Here is a 15,264-nt window from a genome sequence, read left to right as displayed (position 1 = left end):
CTGTGTGATCTCAAATTCGTTCGTAGTGAAGCACCAACAACAATTTCTAAATTAATTCTCAGGCTAAATTTCTTTCTCTTTCTCTTTCAATCTTACGTTGATTTGATTTTAGGGGTTGCGAATTATGTTTTCAAAATCTCTAGGTTAAAGATTTGAAATAATCTCAATAACCAATTGGTATTTCATTCAATTGGTATTATAAAACATGATTCAAAAGTGGGAATGTAGTTCATTCAAGTGACTACTAATACTGATTTAACCCTAGAAATCTCAATTGTTTTATTTTGTATTTTTGTTGTTTTTATTGGAATTATTTAGTGGGAAGAAATAATATAAGTGCAGATGGACTGTGTTAGCTAGTTTGAGCGAGCTGATGGGCTAATCAGATATTGGATACAAAACCAGTATAATTTCAGAATGTCACTGATTTGTGTGTTTGTCATGTTATCCACAAATGTAATTGTGATTATTCTATGCCAATAGAATAGATTTTTTAATCGAGCATGTGTGTCTGAAAGGTCCAGTTCAATGATCTTAGTCTTACTTTGATTGATTGATTATATTAACTGGCGCAATATATACAAATTCCTCTCCATAAAAGAGGTGGTAATTGATAGGGAAATTGACATTTGTTCCAATATACTAGAAGACAACGTAGACTTAAAGGTTGGTGGTCATGATCATTTGATCTATGTACAGTCACTACAAAAAACTTGAGCATTGGCAACCAAGCTAGTTTGGTTGCCGAATATGAGTTTTTAGTTGCCAAACACATTGGCAATTAATGGTAGTTGCGGAGCCTAAGTTGCCGTATGGGGTGTTTCCAAATGTAAAGGCAATTACTAAAAATACATAGTTGCCATAATTTCATTTGGCAACTTATGTTACAGGAGCCAAATACATTACTTAGTTAAATGCAATTAATTAAAACCACAAAATTTTGCAGTTGTTCTAGAGTTGCCAAACATATTAACAACATAATCATCGTAGTTGTCAGTAACTTTCCACATAATATGGCAACTAAATTAAAATCTTGTTGTGGATTTATTTAGCAATTAATTTGGTGGTAGCCAAATACTATGATTTCATAATTTCAATAGGTATAGACAATTAAGTTGAAGTTGATTGATAGTTATCGAATCGTTAAACAATTAAATTTACTAGTTGGCATATGGTTCCCAAATCATTCCGCAACTGTGATATTGTAATTGTCATTCCGCAACTGTGATATTGTAATTATTTTGGTTGTATGCATGGATGATATTGTAATTAATATTGTAATTAATATCACAATTAATTATTATATTTATATGGTAATTAATATCTTCATTTATCTTGTAATTAATATCGTAATTAAACTCAAATAATTATCATAATTAATATGGTAATGAAAATATTGTAATTAACCTCATAATTAGTTAATTACTATTTTTGATCATATCCTAATTAATATTTTTTTTGTATAATGTATGCATTGACAAAACAAATTAATAAAATATGCATTTCATTTCCAGAACCAAGAGTAAAAAGTCATAACACCTTGGATGCTTCAAAAAGCCATACTACACGTTATCATCCTCCCTACCCTAATATCCTAATACCAGAAAAAAACAAGAAAGAAAAAAAACACAAAACAAAATAAAATAGAAATTCATTCATCACTGGCTGGCCCACTCCGAATTGGAATCCTCCACGTCAGTTTTTCAAATAAAGAAAATCATTCATCATCCATGGCACCTTCCACATTTCGATCCTCCATATCAGGATAGTCACGGATGTAGTTTTCATCCTCAAGGTCATCATAGTCATCCTCATCATTTTGACCTTCCACATCAAGATCCTCATCTCGCCCACTGACCTCTGCATCATCCTCCATTTCATCATCTGGTACAACCATGGAAGGATAATGTTTAGAAAAAAAACTATTAATTAGATCAGTAAGCCGACGTGTTTCTCTTCTCTGTAGCATGTTTTCTGTCTGTAGAGACTCAATTCTTCCATTCAACAATTGTATTTCTTTTTCCCTTAAATCAGCCAAACTCTTGTGAGTGTGAGAAGCTTTGCGACCACGTTTGTTAAGACTCCCACGTTGTTCATTACAGACAGTTTCATATATGTCAGATGGAGTTTTACTAGATTCTCCTCGCAGTGTTGCTTCTTTCATGTCCTCCATTATTTTCTACATAAATTACAGATAGCTATACATGATCATATACTGTTGCAGAGATATATTTAGACACAAAATTCTAAGTATATTTGTAGTATGTCTTACTTTCATCTCCTGACATTTCGGTGGCAATTTTTTAGAACCATGGGTTTCTGAAAACAAAATCACTGCATCACAAGGCTTGTTCTCCGCAATCTTTGAAGCAGCAAGCAGTTGCAAACAAACCAAGTAAGTTAACACTACACGGTATATAAAACACGGATTCGAACCAACATCAGTAGACAAAGAATGAGATACAATTAATGCATACCAAATCATATTCTACGCTGGCAAAACTTCTGTTGCCCGCACTATGATTAATTTCCTTTGCTTTAGCAGCCGCAATCCCTCTGTCTGATTTTTTCTGTCATTTAAACTCCACCATCTGTTAGGTTAAGCAACTCTGCAGTGTATTCATAACATATATAGCTTGATATTTTAAACATTCTACACATACTACAGGAGGCTCTTTCATGGAAAGTCAAAACTTAATTTTATTTGCGACAGTCTAAAACTAAGTATGCTACGCATATTTGACAATAGAAGAACAGATAGGAAGTTCAAATGCATACCCTTGCGGAAAAGAACACACTCCTAACTAGAAACAATAAATTTTCAAAGAAGCAATGAAATTGTATAAGGGGTGTATCACTAGGTGACATAAAATTGGGTATGCTATCTAATTTTATGGTTATAATGTATCCACAAGTAAATTCAGAATCTAACACATAAGCAATGATAGTTTGATGAAAAGATCACATGTAACTGAATGTATATACCTTGAAATATGGCGTGTCGAAAGTATTGCACATATATATCCAATCCTCTCTGTTAATCTCCAGTTCAGAGGGTGGTTCGGAGGCCAAAGCTACCTCGTGACTACTAAGGTTTTGAATCTTTAGGTATGCTTTATGAATTTTGTGCCTATGCCTGTTATATGCATTCCTCATTATTTTCTTGATTGCTTCCTCTGGGTCTTCTCCAGTGCTAGACTTGATTGTAAAGTAGTCCTGGTTGAGAAAAAACTGATTAGCTGGGAGTTATAATTGACATTAAAACATCCGAATTATTGCTTTCACAAAAAATATTATTAAAATTGGAATAACACAGTGACTTCTAATACATACATAGAGATTTTTGATCACTCGCTGAATTTTTTCAGGAGGAATATCATCAAATGCATCGTAATTCAAGGGACAGTTCTGACTTTGCCTAGTCCACATGCACACTGAATTGATTGCGACTTCGTTTTTATAACCACATAGTCTACCTTCATAGAGATCCAATTCAAGTATTTGTCCCCTGAATTTGGAAAGTTCCTTCATACAGCTGCGCCCTCTTTTTTTCCTTAATGGTACAACTGTTTAATATTAAAAATGAACATATAAGTGAACTCGCGCAAAAAAATAAAATGAAGTGTTCTGCATCTTTTATTTTCACATATGCATACATTTATACTTACTCGTTATTTCTGCAGTACCACATTCTTCATTTGATTGGGGAGAATTAGATGTTGAACGTGAAGGATGCTGCCGCTGGAGGTGTTGATCTTCAGGAGTATCATTTTGTTCTGGCTCATGGCGTGAAGTATTCTGATGCAAGATGTTTTGGTTTCCAAGAGGAGCGCCATTTGATGGTGTTTGAGATTGTCGTTGGGAAGATGAACTTCGACTACCCTGATGTTGTAATCCCAATGGTTGTTGCCGAGAAGAACTTGATACTTGAGTGTTATAAAGTTGATCTGATTGATGTTGGACTTGACGATGTCTTTGCATATATCCTGCATTTGAAGCATTGTACTCTGCCTCAAGCGATCTTTGTACCCTATTATTGCCGAGTCCCCTTGGAGATCTCCTTAAAGAATTAATAAAATGATTAGACCTGTTGGTTAGTACTCGATTACTACCAAGTCCTCTAGGAGATCTTCTCGGAGAATCAAGAAAATCATCATCAATTAGAGGTAACCTGCTTGGTGTTATAGGAAGACTTTGTCCACCCCTGTCTCGCAGTGGTGGTGAACTTGTTGGCAAGGGAGTGTTACGAGTTCTTCCTGATCTTTCTTCTGGTGGTTGAAGGTATTCTTCCTCCACTTGTTCATGGTCTTCGATTTGAGATGATGGTTGCTGATTCATTGGTTGTTGTTTCTTTCTACGAACTTGTTGGAATATTGATCCTCTTCTTGATTTTCCTGAACGCGATGGTGGTTCACCCAATTCCTCCAATGAATGGCGCACTGATTGTTGACGACCGAGTTGACTAGTCCTTCCTCCTCTATTCTTTACGCTACCTGTAGGAAAACAATGAATGAACAAATTAACACATGCTACACACTTCATTATATACCGTCATATGACAATATAATTCTTACCGTAATTTGACCTCAACTGTCCAGGGGCTATGCTTGCTATGTCGGAGCTCCCAATTTTTTTCTTGGAAAGTTGTTTTTTGGTTTGAGACATCTGGAAAGGAATAAGAAAAGATCAGTCACGAAACCAAATCTGAATAGCAATAATGATATTACAAAACTATAACAATCCTGTAAAGGAATTTGTCTTGGTGCGGGTGTCATTGCGATACTCATAGTTTTTATTGTTGGTGGGTTGTGGGTCGTATGTCATAACGAAACACATATTGCTGTCACAACTATAGATGCATTATTTTCTGTTTTGAACAATAGGTGCGGGTGTCATTGCGATACTCTGTAGATGCATTATTTTCTGTTTTGAACTATTTTCCACAACCTGATGGAAAGGAACACCCAACTTAAGCAGGATAGCATACACCCAACTATTCTACACAACTTGATTGATCTTATGTAACCCCAATTTTTTTTTTTATTTTTTTTTTGAGGAAACTGTACTAGAGAATCTCTAAAAAGCTACAGACAAGGCCAAATTTAGACCAAAACACTAGCCATCAAAATATGTAACCCCAATTTCAGATTCAGTTGAACAGGCGTAATATCAATTTATGAACACATGAATCAAATTAAAAATATGTAACCCAATTTCAGATTCAATCAAATAGCCTAATATCATTTTATGAACTCATGAATCAAATTTAAAATATGTAACCCCAATTTCAGATTCAATCAAATAGCCTAATATCAATTTATGAACTCATGAATCAAATTAAAAATATGTAACCCCAATTTCAGATTCAATCAAATATCCCAATATCAATTTATGAACTAATTAATCAAATTAAAAATCGTAAGTTATGTACCTTGCTGTTTTTGATTTCTGATAATTCCCCAAAAAATAAATAAATTTCTTTAACATCTCTGGAATGATTTTAGGGTTGAGATTTATAGCTTTTCCAAAACACCAAGCGGGAATAATCCCCGCCCAAAAGGATTTTCTTTTGATTTTCATCCCGCCCAAAAATTGTTAGGGTTCAAATCGAAAGTTTTTGGACCGACATTATTACCACTTGATATCTTCTTCCAATCCTTATCAATATAATCAACACAATCATCCTACGGCGATGCAGATATATTTCCAAAACTGTAGAACAATACCCTAATTTTCTGCCAAAATTTCCTCTCGAGGAGAAATTTTCTACCTAAGATAGAGATGGGGAGAAATACGCTGGATATGGAAGAGAGGAGAAAACTATGTTTCGATGTGAAACTGTGATTATACATCTCTATCGCCTACTTGATGGGTTGAGGAAGATCTAATGGTTATTTTACAACCACGTGTAAACACGTCAATACAGTTCACTGACACGTGCCGTGCGCATGGACACATGGTAAATTCACAGCAGATGCCTCCTCACCTCTAGTGGACATGGTAACATTATATGGAGTTTTTATAAAAAATAATTAAGGATTTTTTCTTTCTTAAAAGTTCAACTTTCAATCTGACAGTGGCTCATTGGTAAAGTTATTGGGGAACGGTACTATAACATATCATTCATGTTAGACCAAAAATCTCGACTGTAACCTATGATTCGATAATTGAGAAGGAATTTTGGAAAAAATAATGAACTCGAGAATTGTTAGCAACATTTGACTCATCAAAATTTTGAATAATTATAGTATGGGAATTAAAACGATCTCAATGTTGGTCGACCTCACTCATTTTCACCTGGACTTTAATAACAACATTAGTCAACATTGGTCGAAATCACTCAGGGGATACATGTGTGCACTTTGGTGATCTAAGTCAAATAGTGAATCCATGTTTCTTGTCTTTCTTATCGGTCTAAGTTTCGTTATTAGTTTGATGACTTTAGTCAGGGGAAAAAATAATGTCGAGTTAGCGTCCTTTATTTCTCATTTTTAGTTTTTTTAAGTGAGGTTAAGGGAAAAACATATACTAGGATGAGAGGATAAAAAAAACAGAAAGAAATATAGTTAGGTAATCTCTTTATTTTTCAAATTATATGATAGATATTTCAATAATATAGTTTCATAGTTCTTTTTTTAAATTTACTTATGTAAATTTTTATGTACATATAGTGAGATTAAATAGATTATATAGAGTCGTATAATCTTTCCTTGGAATCGATTTATGTAAATATCTAAGCATATCCATTGAGATCTAAAGAATTCTTGAGTTGGGTGAATATTTCAACCCATTATAAAGACGCCTAACTAAATTACACTCAAATTTTATTGGTTTCTTTGGATATCCACCCATTTCAGAGTTAGGATTATTAGAAATCTATGTAAATCTTCTTCTTCCTTTTCTTGTTTTCTACATCTTTATGGATTTTTGAATTAGGGCTTTTTTTTAATCTCCAGTGAGTTTTTTTTCCTCAGCAAAATAAGATATTGGTTTTATTAATCAATAAATCATTTTCTTCGTCTAACCCCGTTGTTCAATTCTATCTTTTCAATCTGCAGATGGCTAAGAAACAATCTTCCATCACCTACAAAATCAGTTTGCCTTTTGCGTTAGCAGGTACAAAGTTATTTGTCTTAAAGATAAAAGAGGACTTAAGAATTGAATAGAGTTTTGAAATATTTATCATTCAATTTTGCATAATAGTGGAATCTAGTGTCTTGGTTACCTCTCGCATGCATTGTTAATAATTCTGTATATAATTTTATTAAACCTTTAATTAATTTAATCTTCACAAGTCTGAGAGTTTGAACCTCATCGATTTTAGTCAATTCTATCCTACGTGACTTGTATTTCTTCAATTTCTTTGGTATTCATCAATATAGCCCAATATCGCTCGATTTTGCTGAATTTCACTCGGATTCTTTTGAATTTTCCCTTAAGTGCATCAAATTTCACCTAATATATCCACCATCTTCATTTATTTTTGAATGTTTGGATATGATACCATAATATATCAAAATTCATCAAGTGATCCAAAATTCGCATTAGAAACCATAATATTTGCAATTATTGAACGAAAAATCTTCATTTTTACCAGACTTTTATTGTAACTCGAAATCTCACCCGTGAATCAAATAGGTATATCCTTAAAGCGTCCGCAGTGGGCGACTAAACCCAAAGTATATTTGGTCTAGGACCAAGACTGAACCCAAATATAGTCGGTATAGTCCACGCTCAACCACCAGGCGAACGTATAGTCCCGACCTATGTAGTCGATTTCGGCCATCTCGGCCGAAATTTCGGCGAAGTTCCGGATTTCGGTCCAAGAAGACAAGATTTTGTTAATTTCGGCCGGACGAAATCTTTGCGAAAATTTCGGCCGGAAACGCGTTTTTCGGTCGGAATTTCGGCCGGAATATATATATATATATATTTTTAAAATTGAGTGGATTAATCTCAAGTACAAAAATTAAACAGATTAATTCACTCACTGGTATTATTGCTTGTTGTTGTGTTTGAATTTCTTGACCTAAAATTATCATTTGGTGTTGATGATGAGGAATAGGGCTGTCAATGGATATTCGATATCCGGTATCCGTTTCCGAACATCCGGATTCCGTTAGGTTAATATCCGATATAACGGCTATCCGATATCCAATAACCTTAACGTAACGGATATCCGTTTATTAACATAACGATACCGGTAAAGGGAGATCCGTTAGGTTAATATCCGATACCGTTAGTGTATAACTATATCATAAAATTTTCGGAAATTTTCGATACCTAATACCCTTTAGGTTTACTCTTTAGCCATTTGATTACGTCTCTCCTAAGTAAATATCGGAAATTATCGAATATTAACGGAAATTATTGAATATTAACTGAAATTAACGGAAATTATTGGAAGTTTTTTGGAACCGAAATTACATCGAAATTTGAAAACGAAATCTCCCCGAGACAACGTTGTACCAGTGTCTCGCTCGGGACCGAGATAAACCGGAATCCGAGATTAACTACCTTGGTCCCGACCCACACCAGGCGGTGGCATAGTCCACGCCCCACACCAGGCGAACGTATAGTGCACGCGCCCATTTTTTGTGTGTGGGGCACGTGGTTTTCACCATAAGATCTCGGGTCTCAAGATTTGGTCATCAGATCTCTTTGATGGTGATAGGTGGCTTCCATCTATGGCAGTGAGGTACTCCTATCTTATAGTCCAGCTACACCAAATAATACGCTGGGCGAAACATAGATTACTCAGTCCCGATCTTTCTTTCTCATCTTCATCATATACCCCAGTCACCTCGTTGATATTTCTCTCAACAACTACTTCCTTCGGTTCACCATCTTCTTTCTTCAATTTCACAGGGATTTCTCTTTTCTTCTTCATTGACTTCGAGATTTCTCTTTTTTTCTTCATTGACTTCGATTGGATGAAGAAGTTGTTGAAACTTGAAAATCAATGGATTCCATCAAAAGTTAGGGCAAAAGGTAACTGTCTTCTGTAATTTTTTCTTATAACTATGATTTCGATTTCGGTAATGGTTTTATTTTTAATCAATTGTTGAATAGAACCCTCTGGTGGTTGATTTCTGGGTGTGGGTTGTGATTTTGGTTCAGATTTATGTTATTGTTGAAGATTTTAAAATCTAACTCCCTCAAGACTCTCTATAACTATAAAATGGATTCAGAGTTTAGAGATAACTCTCATAGTCTCATATCAATCCCCCCCTCTTTTCAATTTAGTTAAAAGAGTCACTTTTCCTTCTTGATTTTACTGATCTGTGCTCTTTTTGTTTGTCTACTACCAGGTTTCCAACGGAGCTGGAAAGGGCTTTGATGTGACGAATTTCTGGTAATTGCGCTCCAATCCTTAACTTATGCCTATTTTTCTCACTAATTTGACTTGCATAGGTTGCTAAAAATTTTAATTTGGATACTATAGATTCATATTATCTGTTTGTTGGTTTGACTTTAATCTAAGATCTCTTCTTGTTTCGCAGAAATTTTGTTTCTCTAATCCATAGTTGTTCTGCACCTCCTTTTACGGACTCTCATAGATTGTCTTCTGTTTACTCTTTATGTTCATATGATGGATTTCCAAGACTTCACAATTATTGACAAGAGCTGGATAGGACTTCCAAGAGACCACGATGCATTCAAAGCAGGAGTTCGAAATTTCATAGACTATGCGAGCTGGGATTTAGAACCCGACCAGAAAATATTTTGTCCTTGTAAGGATTGCAATAACAATAAGAGAGAGCTTGTGTCTGTAGTGCACGGACATATTCTGTGGAATGGCTTTATGCCGGGATATGTGGATTGGGTATACCATGGAGAAGGGGAAGACCAGGTGAGGGAAACAACCAATACTGGAAATGTGGTGCAGGACGACGATGAAGAAATGTCTGATTTGCTGCAAGAAATGAACTATGACGCCTCCAATTTTTACAAGTTGCTGAACGATGCGCAGGTGTCACTATATCCTGGCTGTGAAAAGTTTTCAAGATTATCCTTCATTGTGCACTTGCTTCATGTCAAGTCCCTCGGTGGATTGAACATCAAGGGGTTTGATGCGTTGTTGAGTCTCTTGACCAAAGCCTTTCCGGATGCCAAACTACCAAAGAATTTTTATGATGCTAGAACAACAATCAAGGGCTTGGGGCTTGGCTACATTTTGATCGATGCTTGCGAGAATGATTGTGTTTTGTTCTGGAAAGAGAATGCAGATAAAACTTCTTGCCCGGTATGTCATGCTTCAAGATGGAAAACTACTGAATTGAATGTGGATAACGAATCAATCAGAAGAACACCAAGAGGTAAAAACATTCCAGTAAAGCAATTGCGGTACTTCCCATTAAAGCCAAGACTTCAGAGGTTATTTATGTCTTCAAAGACCGCTTCTTATATGCGATATCATGCCAAAAGACGTCCCAAAGATGGAGTTTTGAGGCATCCAGTTGATGCAGAGACATGGAAGACCTTTGATAAGAAGCACCCAGAGTTTGCAGCTGATCCTCGCAATGTAAGACTTGCATTAGCAACTGATGGGATGAATCCGTTTGGGAATATGTTGCATCCACATAGTACATGGCCAGTTGTTCTCATCAGTTATAACTTACCACCGTGGTTGTGTATGAAAGAGGAAAATTTTATCTTGTCTATGATAATTCCTGGACCCAAATCCCCAGGAAACGACATCGATGTGTATTTGCAACCACTCATAGAGGAATTGAAGGAATTGTGGGATGAAGGTGTTGAAACTTACGATATTTCAAAGAAAGAGAATTTTAAATGTCGTGCAGCATTACTTGGCACCATCAGTGATTTCCCTGCACTAGCTATGCTTTCCGGGTGGAGCACCAAAGGGGAATTTGCTTGTCCGTGCTGTGGGCCTGACCGATGTTCAGAACGACTGAGCAATGGGGGCAAGTATTGTTACATGCATCATCGTCGATACTTGCCTGCTGGTCATCATTGGCGCCACCAGAAGTCAGCCTTTGATGGAGAGAAAGAACTTCGAGAACCACCACATCTGATGAATGGGGATGAAATTGCTCAACAGCTGGCTCATTTTCGACAAGTTCAGTTTGGTAAGAACGCCAAACAGACTGGTCTGACAGAAATAACACTAGTTACTTTTGAACACAACTGGAAAAAAAAGAGCATATTTCATGAGTTGCCGTACTTAAGCTCAATTATATGTTTTCATAATGTCGATGTGATGCACGTTGAGAAGAATATTTGTGAAACTGTATTGGGCACAGTGATGAATGTAGAAGGGAAAACGAAAGACAATCTTAAGGCCCGGTTGGATCTGATGGACTGGGGATTACGGCCGGAGTTACATTTGAGACAAGAGGGAGATAAAATAGTGGTGCCAACAGCTTCTTTTGTCATGTCGCCCAAAGAGAAGGAATCTTTTTGTAGAACTTTGAAGGATATTAAGGTTCCCGATGGATACTCATCAAATATTTCTCGGTGTGTGAACGTTAAGGATCGAAAGATTATGGGTCTGAAAAGTCATGACTATCATGTATTAATGGAATATTTATTTCCTATTGCCTTACGTGGACACTTGGATGGGGATATATTGGAAGCACTGAGTGAGTTATGTATGTTTTTTAAAGTGTTGTGTACACGGGTTCTCAAGATAGAGGATCTGGATAAACTACAAGATAGTATCGCAATTACTTTGTGCAAGTTGGAAAGAATATTCCCCCCATCTTTTTTTGTTGTGATGATGCATTTGCCCATTCATCTAACACAACAAGCAAAGGATGCAGGTCCAGTTCAGTATCGGTGGATGTATCCGATCGAGAGGTAAGGGTATTCATTTATTTTATGTGCAACATTTGTCTAATTACATTGACGACTTGGGTGAATATTTCTTTTTGTAATTTTTTTTATACAATCACTATTTTTGCATCCTTTGAAGTCTTACTGTAATTACTTTAGGTATCTGCGTAAGTTGAAGTCTTATGTGCGGAATAAAGCTTGCCCCGAAGGATCGATGGCTGAAGCATACCTTATAGATGAATGTATCACTTTTTGTACGCGTTACTTGAATAGTGTTGTACAAAATTTAATAAACTTGAAAGGAATGAGGATGATGAGGCGCCACAACCTGATGATCGATTAATAGTTTTCAAACAATCCGGTAGGCCCGTTGGAGCTGAAACTTGGGGACAGCTTACGGAGTCAGAGATGAAACAAATCCAACTTTATGCTTTGCTGAATACCAAAGAAGTGCAGCCATATGAGGAGTGCGCGTGCTATTTATTTGTGTTTTTATAGCCATTAACTTGTTCAAGATCTAGTAATATTTTAGCAGTGTTGTGGTTAACTATGTTAAGCGCTGCACCTGCAGGGAACACAAAAGTGAGCTGCAAAGCCGTGGCTTAAGAGACGCCGACGTTAATAGAAGACACATCAAAGAGTTTCCTGATTGGTTTGCAACTAAAGTAAGTACCGATATATCATTGTAACACAATTTCTTTTGCGATTTTAATGACTTTCACTTCGTTTTTTTCGTCATTGATAAACATCTCTATGCATGTATGAATAGATATACCAATTGCATAAAAAAGGTCAGGTGAGTGATGAACTATATTCGTTGAGTCAAGGTCCTGCTAAAGAATGTTTGAGTTACAATGGCTACATTATCAATGGGTTTAGATTTCATACAAGAGAGTGGGAGAGTCGACGAAAGTCACAGAATAGTGGACTGTGTGTCCCTCGGGAAGACGAAGGTGTAGCTGAAGATGAAAATGATTTTTATGGAGTTGTGAATAATATTATCGAGGCACGGTATGTGGGTCAACTCCGAGTTCTTCTTTTCAAATGCGATTGGAGACCGATTGCAGGAACAGATGAGTTTGGATTTACTAGTGTCCATATGAATAGAAGATATTATGTGAATGAACCGTTTATTTTAGCATCTCAAGCACAACAGGTTTTCTATATCAATGATGTATATAATAAACAAAATGAAGTGGTTATAAAAACGCAACCTCGTCGGTCTTTCAATATTCCAGAAATAGATTCGGATGGGGAGACTGAAACAGAAAGCTCGACTTCTAGTGAGGCATATCAAGAATGGCATTCAAGCTATTCGATAAAAGATCTTAGAGGAGAGCCACATCAGGATCGCAGTGACAGTTTTGTTTGGGATAGGAACGACGTTCCCCCAGAAACTATCAGTCGTGCTGCAGCAGCAGTAGCTTGTCGAAGCCAAGAAGATGAAGAGGAAAATGACACGGATGCCGTTTACACCTCTGATGATGAGGATGAGTATGAATTTGATGATAATAACAACCGCGATGATATGGAATTTTAATAGTGGTGAGTATCATTTCATCTTATTGATCTAATAAAAGTTTTCCCCTTTGTGATGCTTGGATTATTTTGAATTTAAGTTTAATCTATGATGAGTTAGTTACTGAGTTATCTATATGTTGTAGGACTTGTCCAGTTATCGACTGCAAATGCCTTGCAAAATGGACGGGTTTCTATGTTTCTCTTATTGGGGTGGGGTGTTGCGAGGCTATCACCTGTTAGAAGTAGAATTTTTTTCCCTGCGAAAGTTGAGTTATGAAACTACTTTGACATAGGGTACTTGGCAATTTGGGAAGACATGACAGTTCATATTTTTAATCTTGTAAACTTCTCTTTCACGATTCCCACTTTTAATCTTTTGTAAACTTTAAGAGTGTTTCAAGACATTCATTTTCTTGAACCATTTCCATGAATGATAATCTAACCGGAGTCTTGTAAGGATCTAATTAAGTTACACATTTCACTGTGAGAACTTTTTTCATGCCTAACAGTGACTGCCATCTTAACAGTTAAGGAAGATTAGTTGTTCAAATTCCTTGACTTAAAATCACAATTTAATGTTTTCAAAAAGACTGATTAAGAATGAGTGAGATAGTAAATCAAGAACAAGTATTTATAATTTATCAAATTCTTATTTAATTAATGAAGACTCAATGAAATTTCAGAGGATACTCTTACCCTTACCCTTCCCCTTGTATTTTATTTAATCTAACTTTGGTTCCAACAAGTAATACTGTAGGTGATTTCTTGTCATCCGAATTAAAATATTCAAAACAAGAGCAGAAAACATCCAGCTATTTTTTTTTTTAAAGCAAGCTATTTACAAAAGAATGAGAAACATAACTGCAAAGAGCCTCAAACTTTTAATTTAAATGTTAACAGGTGTTTTAACATTAACAATTAACATAATCTAGTTGGTGTATTTGGGTGCTCAAACCTTTGGCAATCACAGTTGCTGGTTTAGTTTCCGAAGTCTTAAGCAACTATGCAATAGGTTAATTGTGCAAGCTTAGTTTCCGAAGAGTTTGGAAACTAGTGCATTATATGTAGTTGGCATATCTTTGTTACTGAAGAGTTTGGAAACTAATGAAACCTATAGTTGCGATTGACGTGTTGTCAAACTATATAGGAACTAAGAGTTGCCTTAGCCTAGTTCCCAAAGCATCAGGCTACTAGTATATTTCATGTAGTTGGCATATAATTGTTGCTAAAGAATTCAGATTCTAATAAAAACGGTAGTTGTGTGCAGATTGTTGCGGAAGTATATAGGAACTACTAGTTTCCTTTGACTTTTTTCGATATCATTTGGCAACTAATAGTTGCGAGATTTTAGTGGCATTTGCTAGGATTTTTTGTAGTGAGTACTCACTGACTTAAGGTGTGCTTCGCCAGGTGCATATTGCTGGTGTTAGCGATTGGGTTCATTTCATCGCAGGATCATTCTCTGGCTTGCATGCTCATAATCATCCCTCGCTATTAACTTATAAAGCTAATGGAATTGTTAAATTTGTAAAGTTTAGTGTAACTATCACCAAGTAATTCTTACTAATTCATGTCTGTCCTGCGTTCTTTTCCTCTTCCTGTTGGGTTTGTGGCATATGTATGCGTCTGTGAATAGTGGTTTTCGTTAATCATAAGTTTGTTCCTTAGTCAGTTTGTGTAAAACCATGGATTAGAGCTGGGTTCACCAGGCTCGGTGGGGTAAAGAGTATGAAGATGGCGTGAGGTTATTCTTGGACCATGCATTCGAGAAAGAGGTTTTTACTGAAGATAGTAAAATTAAATGTCCTTGCATAAAGTGCAATAATGTTAATTTGCAAAGTTAGAAGTGAAATTTTCAGTGACTTGATATTGCACGGTATGATGAGAAATTATACTACATGGTTTCATCATGGTGAGAGTTTAAGATCAACGGTCTCATCAAGT

At 36.0% G+C, this 15,264-nt stretch overlaps 1 protein-coding gene across 1 annotated transcript; it reads left to right on the top strand.

Annotated features, from left to right (window-relative positions):
- The first annotated feature begins 9,592 nt into the window (after window positions 1–9,592).
- Window positions 9,593–13,339, top strand: LOC113273983. Its single transcript, XM_026523542.1, has 5 exons — window positions 9,593–11,823; window positions 11,939–11,966; window positions 12,073–12,266; window positions 12,371–12,464; window positions 12,569–13,339. Exons 1-5 carry the CDS (start codon window positions 9,593–9,595, stop codon window positions 13,337–13,339), a joined length of 3,318 nt encoding a protein of 1,105 aa, XP_026379327.1.
- Window positions 13,340–15,264: the final 1,925 nt, after the last annotated feature.

This window comes from Papaver somniferum, chromosome 1, assembly GCF_003573695.1.
Source record: "Papaver somniferum cultivar HN1 chromosome 1, ASM357369v1, whole genome shotgun sequence".
In the NCBI taxonomy this organism is placed as follows: domain Eukaryota; kingdom Viridiplantae; phylum Streptophyta; class Magnoliopsida; order Ranunculales; family Papaveraceae; genus Papaver; species Papaver somniferum.
Note: the sequence above shows the minus strand (reverse complement) of the source record. Positions and strands in the feature narration are given on the sequence as shown.

What these genes read in the sequence shown, in the direction of transcription:
- LOC113273983 (XM_026523542.1), top strand. Translation starts at nt 9,593, where the DNA reads ATGGATTTCCAAGACTTCACAATTATTGACAAGAGCTGGATAGGACTT. An exon ending in TAATTACTTTAGGTATCTGC is followed by an intron (nt 11,967 to 12,072) that starts GTAAGTTGAAGT and finishes TTACTTGAATAG; the next exon opens with TGTTGTACAAAATTTAATAA. An exon ending in CTGATTGGTTTGCAACTAAA is followed by an intron (nt 12,465 to 12,568) that starts GTAAGTACCGAT and finishes ATGTATGAATAG; the next exon opens with ATATACCAATTGCATAAAAA.